General features: G+C 47.0%; 1 protein-coding gene across 1 annotated transcript in view; it reads left to right on the forward strand.

The window, feature by feature from the left end:
- The first annotated feature begins 24,227 nt into the window (after positions 1 to 24,227).
- CHORDC1 (cysteine and histidine rich domain containing 1) overlaps positions 24,228 to 24,508 on the forward strand; it is an 18,713-nt gene continuing 18,432 nt past the window's right edge. The window contains exon 1 of the mRNA XM_015427458.1: positions 24,228 to 24,508. This exon is cut by the window's right edge and continues 17 nt beyond it. Within this exon, the coding sequence (XP_015282944.1) occupies positions 24,462 to 24,508 (47 nt within the window). The 5' untranslated portion in view covers positions 24,228 to 24,461.

Consider the following 24,508-nt stretch of genomic DNA (forward strand, 5'->3'; position numbering starts at 1 on the left):
AGAAGCTGCAGCTGGTGCAAAATGCGGTGGCCAGGCTGTTGATGGGCCTCCTTATGTGGGAGCACATCCAGCCTGTGCTAAAGGCACCGCACTGGCTGCCAATAGCATACCGGATTCGTTTCAAGGTGCTAGTTTTGACCTCTAAAGCCCTTTATGGTCAGGGACCTGCCTATCTGAGGGACTGCCTTTCCCGGCATGTTTCCCAGAGAGCACTGCGATCAGGGTCACAAAATCGTTTGGCCCTCCCTGGTCCTAAGAATGCCAGATTGACATTGATCAGGACCAGGGTGTTCTCTTTGGCAGCTCTGACTTATTGGAATGAGCTCTCTGATGAGATCAGGGCCATGCGGGACCTTGGACAGTTCCTCGGGGCCATGAAAATCGAGCTTTTCCGGCAGGCGTTCCAATAGGAGCAGCACCTTATCAGCTATGTCCTGCGCCGACCGATTTCCAGCCGAAGCCTGATGCACCGCTGAACGTGTTCTAAACACACTTTACTATATTTGGATCGCCATTGACATATTACATTGTTTATTGTGTATTTTATTGTGTATTTTAAACTGTGATGCACATTGCTTTTACTGGGTTTTTATGTAAGCCGCCCTAAGCCTGCCTCAGCAGGGAGGGAGGGGTAAAAGTTGAAATAATAAATAAATAAATAAAATATAAAGGTTTCCCTTGCTCAAAAGCTAGTCAAATCTGACTCTAGAGGGTACTGCTCATCTCCGTTTCCAAACTGAAGAGCCAGCACTGTCCGGAGACCTTTCTGTGGTCATGTGGCCAGCAGGACTAAACGCCGAGCCGCACGGAATGCTGTTACCTTCCCACCAAAGCAGTACCTATTTATCTACTTGCAATGTCTTGCTTTTGAACTGCTCAGTTGGCAGGAGCTGGGGCCAGAGAAGGGAGCTCACTCCGTCATGCAGCACTCGGGTCTCGAACTGCCAAACTACAGACCTTCCACCCAAACAATACATCAAAGTGCAGGCTTACATTCTGTTCAAGCATTCTAACAGCACCTTGTCAATTTCACAATCACCAGCCCCACAGGACATCCTACCCAAACTCCACCCCCTTCCCAGGCACCATCCACAAACTCTCCTGGCATTTACTGAGGCAGTACTGGCAACCTGTGGGTGAGGCCTAACAGGCCTGAACAACACCCTTTATGAGCTGAGTATACAACCTAAACTACATCCCACAATCCTCTGCACTGTGAATGGTTTCCACGGCAGGGGTGCAGGTATTCACTAGCAAACCAAATAATAGGACAAAGCAGTGCTGGAAGGTAGAAAGTTTGAAAATCACTGCCTGAGGCAATTCAGCATCATGAACTTAGAGCAATGTCTTGGCTCTGTGTGTTTATGAAATTTCTTTCCATCTATATTGGAAAGGAAAAAAGCAACCAAGAGCGTAGGGTGCCGATAGCTTACCCAATTATCTAATCGTGGCGCTTCAATTAGTTATTTCATCAAATGTCAGCATCTCAATTTTAGCAGAAGGTTTGTATTCCCTGTTCATAGTTATGGAAATATTATTCATGTAACATTCTACACTCTTATCCTTCTGTTGTTCATGCTTTTATTTACATCTCATTAAAATTCCCTCTCAGATTAAAACTAGATTTATTAATTTTTTTTAAAAAGCAACTTATTTCAGCTCTGAGTAATGTCCAGAGCAGGGGTTCCCAGTTTTCTTGAGTCTTTTAGAATTTTTGAGGACAGGGAGTGGGCACTGCTCCAAAATAGATGCCGTGGGGTGCCGAGACCGATTACAAGATGGTCGGAGATTAAAAACAAAATACCCCCCCCCCCCGGCTCCAATAGTGGCAAAATGGCAAACTTCGCTCTTTGGGTTTGGGACGGGAAAGACGCCTTGGAAAAGAATCAAATGAGTTCCAGGAAACCTACAGATGATGCACTAATGTAGTATAATAAATGCCTAGTTTTTTAAAATCTGACATTTGTTTATAATTCAGTCCTCTGCTCTTGCGTTGAAACAAATTGCCTTTTGACACCCTAAAGATGAACACATATGTTGTGGTTCTTGTATGTGAGGAAAGAAAGAAAGAAAGAAAGAAAGAAAGAAAGAAAGAAAGAAAGAAAGAAAGAAAGAAAGAAAGAAAGAAAGAAAGAAAGAGGGGGGAGGGAGGGGGGAGGGTGGGCAGTAGGTGTTGTTGCACAGGACCTGCCCCAGAGTTTTTTGCACACTAGGCGAGGCTACCTTCTGGCGCGCACCCCCCGCCCCGTGCGCCCACCAATTATCAAACAGCAGAATTCTGCACACTTTTGAACAGCCTTAGAAACACCCAATTCTGCATCTGGTATTATCATTTGATTGTGGGGAACCCTACATACAGACAGACACACACACACACAATAAAACCCTCCAAAATCTTTCAGCAGGGGCCCCAGGAGACAATCATGGCAGTGGAGGGAGGGCTCAATGGCTTTGCTCCCGTGTGCAGATTCTCCCTCCCCAAGCGGGCCTTTCCTGGGATGCACCCTCCCAAAATGTGCAGTAATCTGCTTCCCTGCTTTCTTCCCTCTCTCCCTCCCTCCCTCCCACGCTCGGTACCCCCCAGTGAATGACTCACCCCCTTTCCGCCCTGCCCCTCTGGCTACCCGCCCCAGAGAGATGGACAGGAAGGGGAAGCCGATGGGGCCCGGGCGGAAGGCAGATGGGCGCCAGTCACTGGCCCTTCGACAGGCAGGCAGGCAGACTGGCTGGCTGGCTGCCTGGCTGCCTGGCTGGCCGGCTGTGGTCCCTTGCTTCCCTGTCCCTCCCAGAACTACCTGCGGAGGAGGAGCACCTTCCCAGAGCCGGCCAGGAGTGCCTCGCTGGGTGGCAGATACCGGGGTTTCGGGTGGGCATGGCCGCTGTGCTTTTAACGTGGGATTTCCCGCTCGGGGGTGCTGATTGGCACGGTGGCATGGCAGGAGCCCCGCGGATTGGCTTCTTCCCTCCCTGCCTCACTAGGGGCCCCGCTGGGCCCAGGCAGCACTCCCCTCAGCCCCGTTCCCCCAAATCCACCCAGCCAGGCTGCTGGCACATGGAGCTTGAGGCAGGGACAAACAGAACTGGGCGCCAGACTCGGGTTGAAAGAGACGGCAACGGTGGTCATCCAGTCAGGGACTAAATGCAGTGCTTTTGGGGGGGCGGGTGCAGTTTGGCGCCCCTAAGGGCCGGCCTGCTCTAGGCGAACACCTAGTTTGCCTAGTGAGTGAGCCGGCCCTGTTGTTGCACAGAACAGAAAAGTTCTGATCAATGGAAGATGGAATCTCATCAAAGGAACGCCAACCACAATGGGTGAAACAAGCCAAAACACAGAGTTTGGCCAAGGCCAGTGCTCAAAACAGGTGAGATGACATCACACTTTCACAGGTGAACCTGACACCATCTCACTTCTTTGTCAACGGATGACTGCTCACCTGAGATGGCACTGGACCACACCTATTTTGTAGTTTTTGTCTTCCTTTACCATAGTGCTATTCTTGGTCATCACTGAAAACTGGCTGTAATGATTTCTAAGCTTGCACACCTCAAACTAACTTATTCGAAAATGGTTTTAAGTGGTGAGACCAGCAGGCAAGACTGGGGTTGCTGTGCAGAGGTAGGCAACGGCAAAGCACCTCTGCTCACCTCTGGCCCGGAATGCTCTGTGGATGGGGGGCCCATCAGTCAGTTGCAATTCAATGAATTCTTCTTCTTCTTCTGTACCTAATGATGGTGAACAAATCACAGGCAAAACCAAGTCTGGCCCCATTTAAAAGGAAACCAACACTCTTATTTCACTTCACTTTCTGCACTAGGGGATGCCAGCTTCTGGGTAGGACCTGGGGATCCTCCAGAACTACAGCTCCAGACTACAGAGACCAGTTTCCTGAAGAAAAGGGACACTTTGGAGGGTGAACTCTAGGGCACTGTGTCCCACTGAGGTCCCTGTAATCCCCAAGATCCATCCCCAAATCTACAGGCATTTCCCAACCTTGATCTGTGAAATATACTCGGTTCGAGATGCGTATAGCGATCAGCTCATAGTTTATTAGTGATTTCAGCTTAACTCTAAGACAACTCTAGCAGGGCCAGAGCCCTGCTTATATGCATGCAAAACACACCACCCCCACCCCCCACACACACACTCCCCGTGATAGGCTATTTACAAAACATTACTACTTGATTGGTTTATTCCAGAGTCCTGGTTGGCTATTGTTCTTGTGCTGCAAGCTCAGCCAGTCTCTAGGGTGATTAAATCAGGGAGGATTCAATCCCAATACATAACAATCTGGCTACGCAACTCCCCCCATCTCCCATGGGTGGTCAGGGGGGATCTGGCAACCGTATTCTGTGCTCACCCATATACTTGCTCCAATATGGGGTACTCCTACCCTACAGCTAGCAGGATGTGTGGGTCTCCAGAAATACAAAGGAGCCGGGCAACTTGATGGGCGACAGATTTTTCTACTTCATTTCCCCGGAACTGCCACAAAAGTCCGTTGTACCTGTGACAGCTAAACGGCGGCATCGCCGGTGAACTCAACCGTTCAAGGGGATGTATCGATCCCGTTTCCCGCCTCGTTTCCCATCCGACTGAAATCCTTTCTGCTTTAGAAGAGGCGGCTTCCTTTGGGAGAGAGAGGCAGAAACTTTGCTCGTGAGGTCCTTAAACCATTTCCTGGGGCTTCGTCGAGCGTTCAGCCTCAAACACAGATCTTGGGCTTCCCTACCAGCCGAATGCATTTGCTTGCGGCAATTAGACACCCAGATGGTTTGATTCATCCCTGAAAATAATCTTAGGGCTTACTGCTTGCTTTCTCGCCTGTTTCCTTGAGGATCAGATGCGTTCGAGGAGCATATAGAAAAGGAAGCAGCTTCACCACACAGATGCTCTTAGCGTGGCACTATTCCGTGCTGCCATTTCTAATGGGAAAAGTCATTCTTTTTCTTTCGTGGAGCAAACAACAAAGACCCAGTTCCATTTGGCTGAAGGCTGCTTTTTTCCGGTTTATGGCGGCATGCTGAGCAGTCGCACCTCCTGGATCTCCCGGGGGTGAAGCTGCGCTCTGGCCGAAGGAGGGGGTGCGCAGGATCATCACCCCCCCAGAGACCTGGCTGAAGGGGCTCTGGCCATGGGACTCTCGAGGGGTTGCCTCTTCGCTGGGATGATGCCAGGGAATTGAGGTGCCTCTCCGTCCCGAAGGTTCTTCGTGCTATCGCAATGTTCCCTCTAAGCTGCGGAGTCTGGTGAGCAAAAATTCTACTTTGTGAGCAACCGGCATTAAAGTTGTGAGCGAGCAATTTGGCTACTGCATAACTTAGTTTGCTCTGGAGTCATCCTTCCTGAGCTGAGATAAAATGTGTGAGCCGGAGGCTAAGAAACTGTGAGCTAGCTCACACTAACTCAGCTTAGAGGGAACACTGGCTATGAGACTGAATGGAACCAAGCGACGCTGACTGGGGCAAGCGCAGGAGGTCGAGCGAAAGAAACGGAGCTTAAATGAGGTCTGAGGACCAACTATGAACGTGAGTTCAATCTAAACATTTAAATAAAAGGAAAAGAAAGCTCCCCAAACCCCCCACGGAACAGAAAGTGAGGCGAGTGGGGGAGGGACGCCTCACAAACTCACGTACTTAAAAGTGAATTGGAGGGGGGGAGCGGAAGAAAAAGTGAATAAAACTGTTAAGAAAGACTTACCAAGGCGAGTTCAAGCGTACAAGCACATATTCAGAGACTTTTAAAATATCGGTTAAAGTAAACAATCCACAAAGATGGGGGGGAAGAGGATGGAGAAAGAGAAACTTTTAAAAGCAAAAGGGACTGAGAGCCAAAGACCGGAAGCAACCAGCGAGCTGGCAAAGACATTGGCGGAATCCATGCGCTCTCTGCTGGACCAGATGAATAATCTCAAGCAGCAGCTTCAACAATGAATCAATGTATCATTACCCAGCAAACACAGTTGAGTGAAACACTTAAAATGATGAATCAAACAGCTGAGAAGGTGAAAGAAGAGGACGCCACTGCACAAAACATGAAGAAGAAAGTACAAAAGCTGGAAAAGAAGCAAATCTCCACGGAAGATCAGCTGTTACAACTACAAATGGAAAAAGCTAATTTGATTCTTCCCTTTCAGGGACTTCCAGAGACTAAAGGAGAGAATCTGAAGGAGAAGAGTGAATTATTGCCCCAATGACAGAGATGAAGGCGGAATCTTTGCTGAGCGATATGGATGTGGCCTACAGGTCATATTCAGGATATATAAAGAAAAACAATCTGCCTGGGGAAATAGTGATAAGATTCTCGAAGAGATGTGTGAGGGATGCAATCTTGAAAGTGGCATCTAGAGCTCCTTTGAAAGTTGGAGATAATGCTATCAGAATCTTAAAAGACATTCCATTTGAAATAAGACAAAGGAGAAAGAAGTACAAAGATTTAATTATTTTTGTCCAGACAAACGCAATTGGATACAGATGGCTAACACCAGAATGTGTGATCTTCAAAATCAAGGATAAAAAGGAAAAGATTGACTCTGTTCAGAAAGCACGGGAATTTTTGAGAGTCCAGATGGAAGAGCCAGAGGAAGAAGAAAAAGAAGGGATGGACAGTAAGTCCAGCGGTGAGCTGGACTTGGGGTCTTCCAGAGAGGACTCTCTAGAGAAAGGGGCAATCGCCCCTAAAAGTCCTTATAAACTGCGGAAGAGACCGAGCAAGGGGAAATGAAGGCTGAAGGACTCTGAATTGTGCCTTTGAAAAACTTTTTTATATATACTAGATGCTTAGGGGTCTTTCGGGTTAACAGTGATAGTTAAGATATGAAAAAGATAATACTATAGTTGAATCAGTTCATAGTGGGATTAGCGTGATTGAGAGATGACGTGTGCCAAGCTAACTAGATGATCTCCTCTCTTGGGTTTTTAGATAGTAGTGGGTATCTTGTCTTTATCCCTTAATGTAGTCCCCTTCCCTATTTCTGTTGTAGTTTGTAGTCTTTATAAAAATGCAATAAAAAACCCCCCCAAAGTAACAGTAGGGCAGGCAACTTGGCAATTGGAATAAGGAATAACAGTACTTAACTAAGTTATTTCTAGAGCTCTCGGACACCTGGCCTGGTTCTGCTGATTCTTCATAGTCCATGCACTCCTGCAGGCTGCTAGCAGGGAGACTGAGAATCATAGGGTCATAGAATTCCATGAGATCTGAACATGCTAGAAAAGTGGGCGGATGTGAACAAGATGCAATTTAACAAGGATAGGTGCTGAGTTCTACATCTGGGTAACAGGAATGAGGAACACACATACTGGATGGGGGATACACTTCTGGGTAGCGGTGTGTGAGAGCAAGATCTTGAGGTACTGGTGGACCGAAAGTTAAATATGAGCAGCCAGTGTGATGCAGCAACAAAAAGGTCTAATGTGATCTTGGGGTGTATCAACAGAGGCATAACATCCAAATGACGAGATGTCATAGTCCCGCTGTACACTGCATTGGCCAGGCCACACCTAGAGTGTTGTGTGCAGTTCTGGAGGCCTCACTTAAAAAAGGATGTGGACAGAATGGAGCGGGTGCAGAGGAGAGCGACGGATGATCGGGGGACCAAGCCCTATGAGGAAAGGCTGAGGGACTTGGGAACATTCAGTCAGGAGAAGAGGAGGTTGAAGGGGGCGGGATTGCTCTCCTGAAGTCTTTGAAGGGCTGCCACTTAGAGGAGGGCAGGGAGCCATTGCTGTTGGCAGCGGAGGAGAGGACTCACAATCATGGGTTTAAATTAAGGGCAGGAAGGAACAGGGCTGGATCTTAGGGAAAACTTTTTCACAGTGAGAGTTGTGCAGCAGTGGAATCAGCTGCCTCGAGAGGGGGTGAAGCTCCCCCTCATGGACAGTCTTCAAGCAGCAGCTGGACAAACCTTTGCCAAAGATGCTCGAGGCTGATCCTGCACTGAGCAGGAGGTGGGACTCGATGGCCTGTAGGGCCCCTTCCGACTCTGTGATTCTTCTCCTCCTCCTCCTCCTGATATTGCATCCTCCCTTAAGTAACACTCAGCATACTCAAACAATAAATGCTTCACCCATTACAAGATACAGCAAGGTTCCCTTGCTCGAAAGCCAGTCGTATCCAACTCTAGGGTTGTGGTGCTCATCTCCGTTTCAAAACCGAAGAGCCAGGGCTGTCCGAAGACGTTTCCGTGGTCATGTGGCCGGCATGACTAAACACCAAGGTGCACGGAACGCTGTTACCTTCCCACCGAAGTGGTCCCTATTTATCTACTTGCAATTTCTTGCTTTCGAACTGCTAGGTTGGCAGGAGCTGGAACTAGAGACGGGAGCTCACTCCGTCATGCGGCACACTCGGGTATCGAACGGCTGAACTACCGACCTTCCACAGCCTGCAGTTTGGCGTCTTAACCACTTGAGCCACTGCAGCTCCGACAAGTTACTGGTCATTTAAAGACACAATACATCACACACAGACTGTTCAGCCTTTCCTCATAGGGAAGGTGCTCCAGCCCCCTAATCATCAATTGCTCGTTTTTGGGCTCGCTGGGCTCTCGAGCAGAGAAAAGCCTTTCCTAGGATCCTTTAACCGGACATAACAGGGACAGCACTTGCGCCTTTCTGCTGACAAAGCATGTGATCAGTGGGAGTCAGGCTCCAAGACATCCCAGTCCTTTCCTTTGCATGCCAATCAAACCTTCTGAACTTGGAGCAGGGAAGGAGGAGTGCATGGTTTTGGGAACAAAATTTGAGCCCAATGGCACCTTTAAGACCAACAAAGTTTTATTCAAGGTATAAGCTTTTGTGTGCACGCACACTTCAAGCTCATACCTTGAATAAACGTTTATTGGCCTTAAAGGTGCCAGTGAACTCGAATTTTGTTTTGTTGCTTCAGAGCAACTGGGCTGCCCGCCTGAATCGATCTTGTTCGGGTTTTCCTTTTGCAATTGTTTTCTGAAATTGGCCCAGCAGTGCCACCTGCTGGTCAATAGAATAATTTTTAAAAAACAAAAGGAATTGGCAGCTGTGGCCAAGGACTGTTTTTATGAATATTGTTGTTCAGTCACACAATCGAGTCCGACTCTTCTTGACCCCATGGACCACATCACGCCAGGTCCTCCTGTCCTCCATCGTCCTCCAGAGTTTGCTTAACTTCATGTTTGTTGCCTCGATAACACTGTCTAACCATCTCATCCTTTGCTGTCCCCTTCTTCTTTGACCTTCAGTCTTTCCCCGCATCAGGGTCTTCTCCAGTGAGTGAAACTATGAACACAAGAAGCTACCAGGCCCTGGATCCATCTAGTTCAGTGTTGCCTTCTCTGCAGGCCCATAGCCAGGATTGTTTTTAAGACAGGGGGCATTTAAATTTCTCAGGGGGGGGACTGGCCAATCGAATTAAAGGAATACCCGGATCGGGGCCCTGAGCTGGATGGAAAGGGGGAGCTTGCCAGTAAGTTGGGGAGGCCTAGCCCCAAGATGCCCCACGGTAGCTACAGGCCTGCTTCTCTGACAAGCAGCAAACCTTCAAGGCCTCTGGAGGAGAGGGGTCCGTCCCTATCAGCTGCTACCTGAAACCCTTTCGCTACAGATGGTAGCGATTGAACCTGCGGCCCTCTGCTTACAAGTCCTCTCCTCTCCAATTTAGATCCCCCAAGGTGAGATCTAGCCCCAGAGGTGCAGTATTACTTGTCGAACCCATGAAGCTGTCTCATACTGAGTCAGACCCTTGGTCTATCCAGGTCGGCACCAGTGTTCCCTCTAAGCTGCATTAGCGTGAGCTAGCTCACAGTTTTTTAGCCTCCAGCTCACACATTTTTGTCTTCGCTCAGGAAGGGATGGCTCCAGAGCAAACTAATTTATGCAATAGCCAAGCCACTCGCTCACAACTTTAATGCCAGCAGCTCACAAAGTAGAATTTTTGCTCACAAGACTCCACAGCTTAGAGGGAGCACTCATTGCTATCTATGCCCTGACCTGGATAGCCCAGGACAGCCTGATCCTGTCGGATCTCAAAAGCTAAGCAGGGTTGGCCTTGGCTAGTTTTTGGAAGGGAGACCTCCTGGGAATACCAGGGCTGTGACGCAGAGGCAGGCAATGGCAAACCCACCTCTGAAACGTCTCTTGCCTTAAAAAGCAAGTCTACCTCGCCACCGAATGGGGCATAATGCTAAAGAGCTAGAACTTCTGCCTGCCAGACAATCTTAGGATCTCCTGGCTATTCTACACCCAATGTCACATGATAATTAATTTAGCACTCTCTGCTCTGTCTACCAGTGGTTCTCAGGCCGAGGTCTTTCACATCGACTCCAACTTGAGAGATCCTGGGGATCAAACCTGGGACCTCCTATCTGTAAAGCAGATGAGCACATGCAAATGAAGACACATGAGCTGCTTTACACTGAATCAAACCCTTAGAATCCTAGAATCACAGACCCAGAAGGGGTCATGCAGGCCATCTAGTCCAACCCCCCTGCTCAATGCAGGATCAGCCTAGAGCTTCCCTGACAAGGGTTTGTCCAGATGCTGCTTAAGGACTGCCAGTGAGGGGTAACTCACCCACCTCCCCAGGCAGCTGATTCCACTGCTGCACAACTCTGACAGTTAAAAAAGGTTTTCCTAATATCCAGCTGGTACCTCCCCGCCCTTAATTTAAACCCATGATTGTGAGTCCTCTCCTCTGCTGCCAACAGGAACAGCTCCCTGCCCTCCTCCTCTAAGTGACGGCCCTTCAGACACTTCCAGAGAGCCATCCTGTCCCCCCTCTGCCTCCTCTTCTCTGGACTGAACATTCCCAAGTCCCTCAGCCTTTCCTCACAGGGCTTCTTGGTCTCCAGGCCCCTGATCATCCTCATCGCTCTCCTCTGCACCCGCTCCATTCTGCCCACGTCCCTTTTGAAGTGAGGCCTCCAGAACTGCACGTGCAGCCCGACCAATGCAGTGTACAGTGGGACTATGACATCGTGCGATGTGGATGTTATGCCTCTGTTGATGCACCCCAAGATTGCATTAGCCTTTTTTGTGGCCGCATCACATGGTCCATCAAAGTCAGTACCATCTATTCAGACCGGCAGCAGCTCTCTAGGGTCTCAGGAGGAGGGCTTTCACATCACCTACTACCTAGCACTTTTCACTGGAGATGCCCGGGACTGAACCTGGGACCTTCTGCACGCCAAGCAGATGCTTCGCCACTAAGCCATGTCCCTTCCTCAAGGCCGTCTTGCTCCTTCCGCTCCATTTCCAATGCAAAGACAAAACTGGTACTTATATCGATCTTTTTTTAAAAAAATTGCTGATAACTTCGGAGGGTTTTTGTTGAATCGTAGGCCGACCTTCTTGGACTCACTCCTCTAAATAGCCCCCTAGGAATAACACTGGCCCGCCAGAGTCCTATGCTCAAAACCATCACATCAGATTGATGTTTCCGTGTGAATCCCCCAGCAAATAAATGTGTCATGTCCTTTGAAGTCAGGTATATACACTCTTCAATGTCACCGGGAACATCGCAAGTGGCAGTCATTCCATTTATCAGGTTGTCACAGGCGTTCAGAGAGCCATCAGCTTAGTCAGACAGAACAGTAAAATCGGGTTAACGAGCAATCATCTCTCCCAAGGAGGGCGTCTTTAACATCCGCGTGAGGACAGGGACATTTAATGGGCTTTGACCGATCGGAAGGTTCCGCAGACAGGGGACGAATAGCTCACAGGATGATGAAGGAAGCGGCCCAGCTGATATCGCCTAAAGCCACGAGGCATGTGCCTGAGAACAGAGAATTTGTCAAAGCACCACAGATGCCAAAACCTCGCCTGCATTATAAATGCCCAGGAAGGCCGAAATGCTCTTGCGAGTCAAACTGGCAGTGCGTTCCATGCGGAGATCAGGTCCGACGGTGCTGAAAACAAGGATACACGGAGATACCATTTTGAGTTTTGCATTTCTGTGTCCATGGGTGTTTTCACCTGGTTTTGTCTTTCTCGGTGGTCTTTCGCTCTTCTCATCCATGTCTACCAAAGCAGACGACTATTTTAATGGGAATGTATCAAAGTTGCCCAATGGTTTCTTGCAAGATGATGTATCCTCACCACAACACCACAACCCTGTGAGGTCATGTGAAAGGCAAAGAGAGAGAGAGAGAGAGAGAGAGACTCACCTGTGGTGGCATCTGATCACACAGTGATGGTCTGAGCTTGCAGCACAAAGGGATCTCACAACTGTGAGTCAAATTCCTTCAGAGGAAACAGGGGCGCTTCCCCTCTGCCCTAACTGGCACATGTGGCCACAGCCTAAGCTTTTCTCAGACGGCAATAGTTTTGATTCTTGTTACTGAATAAGGATAGCAAAATTTCTTAGGGTGGTCCTGTTGTTCAGTCGCACAGTCGAGTCCGACTCTTCGCGACCCCATGGACCAGCTCCCGCCAGGCCCTCCTGTCTCCCGCCATCCTCTGAAGTTGGCTCAATTTCATGTTTGCTGCATCTTTGCATGTTAGGCCACACACCCCTAATGTAGCCAATCCTAATGAGTTTCTGCTGTTGGGTGTGGCCTATTATGCTAATGAGTTCCTGCTGGGTGTGGCCAACTTAGGAGCCAGCCGGAACTCCGTTCCTGTGCGTTCCTGCCCAAAAATAGCCCTGACCCCTGTTCTTTCTGTTCTACTCTAACCACTAGCAAATGGGCAGTTATACAGAATATAGACATTAGGAGAAGAGATTGGATTTATACCCCACCCTTGCCTACCCGAAGGAGATTTACAGTCTCCTTTCCCTTCCCCTCCCCACAACAGACACCCTGTGAGGTAGGTTGGTCTGAGAGAGCTCTTCTGAGGGCTGCTCATGAGAGAACAGTTCTGAAAGAACTTGTGACTGCCCCAAGGCCATACCAGCAGCTGCACATGTAGGAATGGGGAATCAAACCCGGTTCTCCCAGATTAGAGTCCGCACTCTTAACCACTACCCCTAATGTAGCCAATCCTAATGAGTTTCTGCTGTTGGGTGTGGCCTATTATGCTAATGAGTTCCTGCTGGGTGTGGCCAACTTAGGAGCCAGCCGGAACTCCGTTCCTGTGCGTTCCTGCCCAAAAATAGCCCTGACCCCTGTTCTTTCTGTTCTACTCTAACCACTAGCAAATGGGCAGTTATACAGAATATAGACATTAGGAGAAGAGATTGGATTTATACCCCACCCTTGCCTACCCGAAGGAGATTTACAGTCTCCTTTCCCTTCCCCTCCCCACAACAGACACCCTGTGAGGTAGGTTGGTCTGAGAGAGCTCTTCTGAGGGCTGCTCATGAGAGAACAGTTCTGAAAGAACTTGTGACTGCCCCAAGGTCACACCAGCAGCTGCATGTGGAGGAGTGGGGGGATCAAACCTGGTTTTCCCAGATTAGAGACCACGGTCCTAGCCACTACACCAAACTGGCTCTCCCACAAGAGGATGGCCATTTATCTTTTTAAATTATTATTTAGTTTTCATAACACACAAACAAACATACAAACAAACACAAATAGGGGCATTTCATTCAATGTGCAAATTACATCTGTTACAAATTCACCTGCCTATTTGTTATAGCTTATATATTTCACCTTATATTATTAAAATAGTAGTTAGAATTCTGCATATTTTAGCAGCTTAATACTTTATATGTCCTCAGCAAGTTTTAATAGTTCATAATTTATTTATATTGATCCTCCTACCAGTTGTAGAATCCTGACCAGGTATTTTCAAATGTAGTTTCCTGTCGACCTTTCAAAATTAAAGTCAATTTATCCATTTCTGCTGTTTCCATAATTTTACCTATAATTTATATTTTTCCCACACCTGTAACCATTTGTCTAAATCTATATTATGTCCCAAATTTTGTGCCCATTTAATCATAACATTTTAACCATTTCATTTTGTGTCTTATTTCCTAAAGTAATGCATAATTTTTTTAAAATAAATTTATCTTCCATATGTAAAAATGTCTTATCTATTTCTGGAATGTTATCATAGAAACCTGTCAGTTTATCTTTACTACATCTAGATTCGATTTGACTTTTCTGCCGCCAAGTAAAGTTTTCTATTGGTTTAAGTTCATTTCTATTATTCAGTAAGTCGTCATATCTTAGGGTTGTTTCTTCTTGGTATACATTAGGGTTTGTAAATGCTTCTAATGGTGATACCCATCTTGGGGTTTTAGCGTAAAACAATTTTCTTTCTTGTACCCATATTTTCAGTAAAAAGTTAAAGGTAAAGGTTCCCTTGCTTGAAAGCCAGTCGAATCCGACTCTAGGGTTGCGGTGCTCATCTCTGTTTCAAAGCCGAAGAGCCAGCGCTGTCCAAAGACATTTCCGTGGTCATGTGGCCGGCATGACTAAACACCAAGGGGCACGGAATGCTGTTCCCTTCCCACCGAAGTGGTACCTATTTATCTACTTGCAATTTCTTGCTTTCGAACTGCTAGGTTGGCAGGAGCTGGAACTAGAGACGGGAGCTCACTCCATCATGCGGCACCCGGGTCTCGAACTGCTGAACTACTGACCTTCCACAGCCTGCAGTTCAGCGTCTTAACCACTTGAGCCACTGCAGTTCTATTTTCAGTAGAGAAGCTCTAATGAAGTGTTGTTTCTGAGCTTAATTTGGGTTGGCTCTCTGGTCCATCACAATGCAGGATGGGGTACCAGCCAGGTCTCTGTAGGCAGGGTTGCCAACTCTGGCTTCCAAAATTCCTGGAGATTCGGGAGTGTGTGTCTGGGGACGGAGCTGATGTATCACCTACACCGACAGCCTGATCCTTTCTAACCGGAGATACCAGGGATTAGCCTGGGGCCTTCTGCAGGCCAAGCAGATGTTCTACCACTCAGCCATGGCCCCTCCCCTTAGTAGGAATTTTATTTTTATTTATTTATCAGATTTATGTCTCCCTCCCTCTCCCCAGAAGGGGGATTCAAGGCTGCTAAAAGGTAAAGGTAAAGGTTCCCTTGCTTGAAAGCCAATCGAATCTGACTCTAGGGTTGCGGTGCTCATCTCTGTTTCAAAGCCGAAGAGCCAGCGCTGTCCAAAGACATTTCCGTGGTCATGTGGCCGGCATGACTAAACACCAAGGCGCACGGAACGCTGTTCCCTTCCCACCGAAGTGGTACCTATTTATCTACTTGCAATTTCTTGCTTTCGAACTGCTAGGTTGGCAGGAGCTGGAACCAGAGACGGGAGCTCTCTCCGTCATGCGGCACACTTGGGTCTCGAACTGCCGAACTACCGCCCTTCCACAGCCTGCAGTTCAGCGTCTTAACCAAAAAATAAGGCTGCTAACAGCATATAAAACACACCTGATAAAAGCTATACAAAAGATAAAATATAAAAAACATAAAACAAGTAAAACTCTATGCCCATTATGCCATCATGGAGTGATGCCACGGAGTGTGCCCATGATCTCTGTACTGCTCCATTCATGAATTTTAGCTGCTCAATGTGTCTTTTGTAGGACCGGCAATAAGCATCAACATAACTATAAATGAAAGCTCCCCCCCACCTTTTGGAAGGCTTCTAATTCTGGAAACTCCCATTGGGGCTTGACTTTTAAAATACTGATGTTAAATTGACTGGTAGTTGTTAAATTGAATGAATGCATGTTATTGCTATACTGAATGTATTGAATATATGTACCTGACAAGGATATTATAATAGTACACGATGCGCTTTATAGAATAATAGTTATAAACAGTACACGTTAATTTACAAAAGGTTCTTGCAGTGTATATTTATTCATTACTTTACACACCTAAAGGTTGGCAACTCTACCCATAAGGGAAGTAGCCGAAAAAGCAAAAGCTATGAAATCAGCATTCTTCCAGGCAAACCAGCATCTGAATAAATTGCATGTGAGCCGAATCACCGCAGTTTCGGCAACGAACCAGATGTTAGCCGAACTGCCTTATGTACAACAGTGGCAAACTAAATTTAACGTGAGTCCTTGCCAAAGTTTACTGAAGTCCGGCCACCCCAAAGAAATCCCAGTGAGAGACAGTAGTTTTTCCAATACAAATTGTCTTTTTACTGAAACAATATCAAAATCACATCCACACAAAATCAGTCTCACATTCGCATACAGTCAAGTTCCTTTAGAGTTACAGAAAGATATAAAAAAAGTTTCTCATTTACTTGGAGGTAGGTAGGTATCGGTTTATACTTGCCTGTTCCTGAAGTCTTGTCTGATGCAATGTAAGATAGGGGAAGAAAGTAATACCTAGGGGTGTTAACTAAATCACACTTGCTAGAACCAGCCAGCAAAGTATGGATCTCTTTGGCTGCAGTCCACGAGATCTAGGATGGACAAAGGGTTGTTTGATAGAAAGCTGGACTTTAGGGGAGGTAAAAGGATAAAGAGGACAATGAAGGGGGAAGACGGCAAGCAAAGACCTTAACGCATGGTCCATGCATTTTATACCCAAATGTTTGGGGAGGTTAGCAACCTTGCCAAGCTGGAAACCACCTGACTATTAGTCTGTCCCATCCCTACATCTCATTGGTGCATGTTAGTAAAGGGCAGAACCTTTGAGGGTTGGGCTAATATTGAAATACTAGCTCTATCTTAGGGCAAAGCCATCTGGTTAGGTGTGAATTCTCAGCATCATGATTCTCCTTGATGTGCAGATAGATACCGGCTTCCTCAGGCTATCAAAGTAGCATCTCCCAGGAAATGGCAATTCAGATGTAGATCCAGACATGGATTGTGCGACAGCGAGTCTCTCAGCAATGGTGGGGTTACTTCTTGCTTGTGCTTTTGTTGTTCAGTCACCCAGTCGACTCCGACTCTTCGCAACCCCATGGACCAGATCACGCCAGGCCCTCCTGTCCTCCATCGTCTTCCAGAGTTTGCTTAACTTCATGTTCGTTGCCTCGATGACACTGTCTAACCATCTCATCCTTTGCCGCCCCCTTCTTCTTTGACCTTCAGTCTTTCCCCGCATCAGGGTCTTTAGTCCTCCATCGTCCTCCAGAGTTTGCTTAACTTCATGTTCGTTGCCTCGATAACACTGTCCAACCATCTCATCCTTTGCCGTCCCCGTCTTCTTTGACCTTCAGTCTTTCCCAGCATCAGGGTCTTCTCCAGTGAGTGCTCCCTTCTCATTGGGTGGCCAAAGTTTGTGCTAACAATGGCTAAAATGTGCTTCTCTTTCCCATAAGGCTCTTGAGCTGAATGTGCGCAAACCTCATTAACATGAAATGCAGGCCAGTGTTCCCTATGTGACATCTCTCACAATAGGCAATGCAAGCAGCTTTCTCTATGCCTATGGGTACGCATGTGTGTGCACAGTTCATGTAGTGTGTTAGCACGTCTCAGTCCATAAAACACAAATATCGATCCATTTCTCAACACAGTTAAAATCAGCCACGGTTTCATGTTATGTCTAAAGTGAGCCAGCAAGGGTGAAAGCGAGGTCACCCTAAAGTGGAACAGAACATCGTTAAAAGAAGCTTGTTCTCCAGCCCCTCCCTTGCCTCAGTGCAAGCTGGGATACCGGTACGTGTCACGACAAACCTTCCTATGCAAGGGTGCACAGGACCTGTCTGAGGAATTCTCTTAGCCCGAAGGGGCCAAACAAGGTTTGAATGATACTGAGCCGTTTACCCCAGTGGGGCAAAAGACAACTTTGGAGTGTTTAGATGATTGGCACTGGGGACAGAGTAAATAAACCCCTTTCACCTGGTGCTGTAGACACATCTGTGGCTGCTTTCATTTTCCAGATGGGACACGGGGTTCCCCCGGAATTACAGCTGATTTCCAGACTATGAGCATCAGTTCCCCTGGAGACAATAGATGCCTTGGAGGGTGGGCTCTATGGTATTGTACCCCACTGAGGTCCCTTTCCTCTCCAGGCTCCACCCCCAAATCTCCAGGAGGTTTCCAACCTGGCTCTTGCAACCCTATCCCCCCCCCCCATCCTCTACCAGTGGCCGGGGAGACTTGGCAACCTATACAGCCCTTTTTTAAAAAGTGTTTGCTAAATAATAAAGAATGATGACGCAGAGATGGGAATCATAGAATCAGAGAGTTGGGAGGGAGCTGCAGGGTCATCTAGTCCAACCCCCTGCACAATGCAGGAAATTTACAACTACCTGCCCCCCACACACACCCAATGACCCCTGTTCCATGCCCAGAAGATGGCCAAAACAACCCAAAAACCCTTTCAGGAACCCTGGCCAAACTGGCCTGGAGAAAAATTGCTTCCTGACCCTATACCGGTGATCGGCATTTTCCTGGGCGTGTAAGAAAGGGCCACAAGAACTAAGACTTGATGCAGCCCTCCCTGCCCTCCCTCTCACAATCTGCCTAAGCTCACAGAATCAGCATTGCTGTCAGATGGCCATCCAGCCTCTGCTTAAAGGAGGAGAGTCCACCATCTCCCGAGGAAGCCTGTTCCACTGAGGAACCGCTCTGACCGCTCTAACTATCAGGAAGTTCTTCCTAATGCTTAGCAAAAAAATCTTTTGATTTAATTTCAATCTGTTGGTTCTGGTCCAGCCTTCTGGGGAAACAGAGAACAACTGATGAGAAGATCCAATTCTGCCTATAAAATGTGATAGCTCTAGGAATCAAGTGGTAAGTGGGTGGGTTTTTTTAGGAGAGCACTGCTGCCACCTACTGGGTATTACAGCAATTCTTGTGCCAGGGAGAAGAAGAGAAGAAGAGATTGGATTTATACCCCGCCCTTCACTACCTGAAATAGTCTCGGGGTGGCTTACAATCTTCTTTCCCTTCCCCTCCCCACAACAGACACCCTGTGAGGTAGGTGGAGCTGAGAGAGCTCTTTCGAGAACTGCTCCCGAGAGAACAGCTCTGAGAGAACTTGTGACTGACCCAAGGTCACACCAGCAGGTGCATGTGGAGGAGTGGGGAATTAAACCTAGTTCTCCCAGATTAGAGTCCGCACTCCTAACCACTACACTAAACTAGAACAACCAGCGGTTCTTAAAAGTGTGGCTCTAGACCCAAACGTGATTTGAGTCTCTTTTGCAGACAGGGACGCTCTCAGCCAATGGGCAACAGGGTTTGCCCCGACTGCCCACAGCCCTGCCCTCCACACCTGGTGGTGTCAGGGAAGAAGAATCCGTGAAAGTTGTGGTTAAGTTGGCTGCTGGAGTTGTTGCAGTTAGGCCCAAGCTATATTTTTTGTAAATAAACTCGTTCAGTTCCTTTACAAGCAGCTAGGGACCCATTATCTGGTGAATGCGGAGGCTGTTCCAATGTTCCCATTATTACGCTCCAAGGCCATCAATGGCACTGTGCTAGGGTATAGATACATACAAATACAATTGTTGAGTTCGACTCAATACTTACGTACATTTAATTGTCTAGGTACAAAACGTCCTATAATGGAAAACAACAGCAATGTCTGTCAGAACAGTACAAAGAACAGAACAAGGGAGTGTAAAAAAATGTTCAGTGAGGCTTTCCAGCTCTGTGTAAATAGATCACGAGGTCCTGGATGCATTACGGTACGTCCCTCGTTGCATCCTAAGAGACATCTCTCTCCACAAGTAAAAAAACCCCGTAAAGCTTCTCCACGTCAGTTCATTCTGATTCGAAGCCAGTAGAAGTTTTTACAAAACGGGCATGTAGTTTCATAATGTTTTTAGTAGGAGGAAAACCTGCCATCCAGAGTGAAAGCTGCTAACAAACAACTGAATTTGGATGGATATATACTGTTGAGTGTCGTTGGTTCCTTATGTATGTTGTGCTTGGATAACCAGATGTCCTCTATTTAGAGGACATGTCCTTTTTTATTGGTGTCTGTTTGGTGTGGTGGTTAGGAGCGCAGACTCTAATCTGGGAGAACTGGGTTTGATTCTCCACTCCTCCACATGCAGCTGCTGGTGTGACCTTGGGTCAGTCACAAGTTCTTTCAGAGCTGTTCTCTCAGGAGCAGTTCTCGAAAGAGCTCTCTCAGCTCCACCTACCTCACAGGGTGTCTGTTATGGGGAGGGGAAGGGAAAGGAGAATGTAAGCCGCTCTGAGACTCCTTTGAGTAGTGAAGGGCGGGGTATAAATCCCATCTCTTCTTCTCTTTGGGGCTCTTTTTTTTAAAAAAAAATAATGATGAAAATGTCCTCTTTTGGGGTTGGAGAGTTAGGAATATTCCTAGTTAGTAGCAGTGATCACAGTTTAAATAGTAGGGGTATTTAAAATGAGATTTGTCATACTGATCACTTGTTTAACATAAGAACATAAGAGAAGCCAATCTTGGATCAGGCCAATGGTCCATTCAGTCCAACACTCTGTCACACAGTGGCCAAAAATACCAGGTGCCATCAGGAGGTCAAGTAGTGGGGCCAGGTCGGTTGGGAAATTTGTCCTCTTTTTGTTTTTTTGCTTTTCAAAATATGGTAACTCTACACTGTCCACAGGTTGATTCACTGCGCAGTAGAGTTGCCAGCAATGGGACGGTGCATAGGGACGGGGGAAATGGCACTGCAGTGGCGGCACAAAGACAGTTCCAGTAAATTCTGAAAGTGACGTCAGGTTGCCAGCGTGACATCGATACAATGCTCTAGGATTTGGGCTAAGTTCCACCCAAATCCTAGAGTGTTGCATTGATATCAGGCCAGCAATGTGATGTCACTTCCGGGTATTGACCAGAAATGATGTTGCTCCAGTAATGCAGCACTATTTAAAAAATTTAAAAAATTCTCCTCCCACAAGCAGCCTGTGGGCCAGTGGGCAATGAACAGAGATAGCAGGAGGTCTCCCTACCGTGCAAGAAGAGAGACAAGATGCAAGAACAGTGGTCCCACCCCAGCCTATGCACAGGACAAATGAGTGGAGGAACTGCCTGAGTATATGCCTCCACCCCATGCTCAACAATGCTTGGACCGCTGCACCGCTGGTCATTGGGGAAGGGACATATGCACGGGCACTTCCTTTGTGCATTTGCATCATGCGGATGAGTCATCACTTGCACGAGGGTCGGGCCAACATGCTCATAGCCACTCCCACTTTCGTGCACGGGTTAGTCTTTTTTCCCCTCTTTTTCTTTTAGTTTTTTCACTGTTTATTGATATTTCAAAAATAATACATAAATACAGAATCACAAGTAGAAATTACAAAACGTTGCAAACTAGAGTCAAAACACGTTTCGATATATTTAGTAATGTGAGGGTAACAATAAAACGGTCTTAATATTGTGCCAGTATCAACAGTGCTCATAAGAATTAAACAATGTTTAATAAAGTTGTGTACTCTTTAAAGAGCTTTCTGGTAATAGAGTTTTGCCCTGAACCTAGAGAACTGCCCGCGACATAGGAAATGTGATGATGTCACTCATGGGTGATGTTATCGAACCAGCGCTGGGGGCGCCAGGAGGGGGCTTCTTGGGGGTGGGGCTTCCCCATCAATCAGCTCGGCCATGGTGGATTGGGGCCCCCAAAATAATAAGAAGCTTTGCTTATTAGCCAAAACTATGAACGATATATCGATGCACAGCTGTGAAACAAGGATTTAAAATTAAACTAAGCATTATTTTAACAAGCAGAGATGATCTTTTAGCCAATTATAAGCAAGACTGAAAAATAGCCAAAATGTTTTTAACAGAAATTAATGAATGGATGTTCAGATACCAGTCTGATTTAATTGCCATCTTTATCAAACAAAGGTATTTTAACGATGAATAAATCAAGGCTTTTTAACAACTTAATTATAATTAGAAGAAATAGAATTTATATTTTCTATACAGAGAGGGCCCCCAAGTGGCCTTTAGGAGTAAGGAGTTTAATTTTGTAATATGGAATTTTCATATACATCTTGCAAGAAAACTTTATAAACAAATATAAACAAGCATTTGTATTTCATATATATGCATGTGTTAGAAGAAAAACACTATATTAATAGCAGAGAGAGTTAATTTTTGCTTATAATATGAATTTAAGTCAGTAAGTTTTTAGAGATGGCAAAAACTGGGAACACAGCCAAGCAGAGATACTGTTGTCCAGAAGAGTACCATATTTCACTTTTAATAAGGAGATTTTGACATGACACCTGTAGATGAAAGAACATTAAAAGTTGAAAGAAAGCCAGAAACATCTTGTTTGTCAAAAGTAAGATTAATAGATGGTAGGGACAAGGAAAATTGAAATATGTATGTCTAAATGATGTCACGGATGATGTAAAACTTGGAGGAGAACCTAGGGTATAAAGGTTGGAACACAACTGGAGCTCAGTGGACATCTAAGCTATGTTTGGCATAGTGGTTAAGTGCGTGGACTCCAATCTGGGAGAGCCGGGTTTGATTCCCCACTCCTCCACTTGCACCTGCTGGATGACCTTGGGCAAGTTATAGTTCTGTCAGAGGTGTTCTTGAAAAAGAGCAGTTTCTGTCAAGAGCTCTCTCAGCCCCACCTACCTCACAGGGTGTCCGTTGTGGGGAGGGGAAGGGAAAGGAGATTGTAAGCCGCTCTGAGACTCCTTTGGGTAGTGAAGGGCGGGGTATAAATCCAGGCTCTTCTTCTTCTTGTCCCTTATTCAAATAAAACTTTTTTTAACCCTTTTGCTGCCTGAAATTTTGTCTCACTTGTGTGACTTCAATAGACTAGCCACACAAGTCAAAAGAACCTTAGCGCCCTCAGGGCATTGCCTTCACACGTATAGGCTAATGAGGTCTGAACTTGCTAAGACTGAGAGGGGAAAAGATTTTGGGGTCATAGTGGATAGCTCAATGAAAATGTCAACCTAGTGTGCTGTAGCAGTGAAAGGTATTATTATTAGGAATTATTAGGAAAGGGACTGAGAATAAAACAGCCATTATAATGTACTTGTATAAATCTATGGTGCGCCCTCATTTGGAATACTGTGTAAAGTTCTGGTCACCATATCTCAAAAAGGACATTGCTGAGCTGGAAAAAGTACAGAGAAGGGAAACCATGAAGATTTGGGGGTTGGAGCACCTTCCCTGTGAGGAAAGGCTGGAAGAGTCCTGGACGTTTCAGTTTAGAAAAAAGACGACTAAGGGGGAACATGATAGAAGGTTATAAAATTATGCGTGGAGTGGAGAGAGTTGACAAAGAGAATTTTTTCTTCCTCTCCCAAAATACTAGAACTTGAGGGCATCCAATGAAACTGATGGGCAGTAGGTTCTGGACAGACAAAAGGAAAGACTGCTTTACACAGCGAAGGATTAAAATCTGGAATTCACTGCCAGAGGATATATTGATGGCCACAGGAAACAACACCTTTAAAAGAAGATTAGATAGATTCAAGGAGGATAAGTCTGTCAAAGGCTACTAGCCATGGTGACTCTGAATCCCAGAGCCAGGAGGCAACATCAGGGGAAGGCCTGGGCCTCTATGCCCTGCTGTTGACCTTCTAGAGGAACCGGTTGGCCACTGCGTGAGACAGGATGCTGGACAAGATGGACCACTGCTCTGATCCAGCAGGTCTCTTCTTACATTCCATTAGATCACCTGGAATTATAACTGGTCTCCAGCCCACAGAGCTCAGTCGGGGGGGGGGGGTTAGCTGCTTTTGTAAAGGGGGGGGGGATAGCTGCTTTTGATGGTGGACTCTATGGCATCAGGCCCAGGGGCCAGAACAGGCCTGTCTAGGGCTCTAACCCGGCCCGCAAGCAATTGGTATGTATGGAAATGTAAGGTAGTATCCCTTGGAAAAAACCTAATCTTGCATGTGATTAAATACATTTACTGGGGCTTTTGTGGGTTCCCCAGTAAAACAATTGCTTTGGCTGCTAGGAATCAATTGCTTTTGTTTGTATTTTGAGTAAAAAAATAATGTTGAATTGGGTTTGCCTGTGTCCTTTATAAAGTATATGTCTGCAGTACCTGGCATTACATTTTATGGCACACATGGCCCTGCCCGAGAAAGGGACATTCATGTCAGATCTGGCCCTCGTAACAAATGAGGTCGACACCCATGCTTTAAACCCTGCTAAAGTCCCTCAAACCCCCTCCTCCCTAAAATCCCCTCAGCTCAGAAGTAGCAACCCCACGGTGGCGGCGGCGGCGGCTTACAAAACCAAAACCCTGAAAGACATGAAGTCCAGAATTTACAGCGCAGCTCTTTAAAGAGTCGATCACGGCCGTCTAAAATAATTGCAGCCGCTCCGCAAAAGGTTGCATCGCACCGCCCCTTTAAATCCCCCGCCCGACTTTCCTTTGCCCGGTCTCTTGCTTCATAGCTCCATAGTGCGCGTGTGCGCCGCTTCTTCCTCTTTGCCTTCCCTCTCTTCCTTTCCTTTCGTCCGATTCGCGCGGGCGCCTTCCCCTTCCCCGCGCTGCGCGCTTGCGCTCTAGGCTTCCCCTCCGGCCGGGAAGTTTCGTGAAGGTTCCCGAAGGCTCCGCTCGCGTTCGCCTTTTTCCGGAGCGGCGCCGGAGACGTTGATCGCGCTTCCTTCCTGTCAAGAAGCGGCTCCTCGGCCGGCTCGCCTCACTTGTGCTCGGCGTGCGGTTGCGGCGGAGAGGGCCGCGGCTTCTCCCTCCCTCCGGCCATGGCTCAGCTCTGCTACAACCGGGGATGTGGGCAGCGCTTCGACCC

The sequence above is a fragment of the Gekko japonicus genome, unplaced genomic scaffold, assembly GCF_001447785.1.
Source record: "Gekko japonicus isolate JY-2015 unplaced genomic scaffold, Gekko_japonicus_V1.1 scaffold3076, whole genome shotgun sequence".
NCBI lineage: Eukaryota > Metazoa > Chordata > Lepidosauria > Squamata > Gekkonidae > Gekko > Gekko japonicus.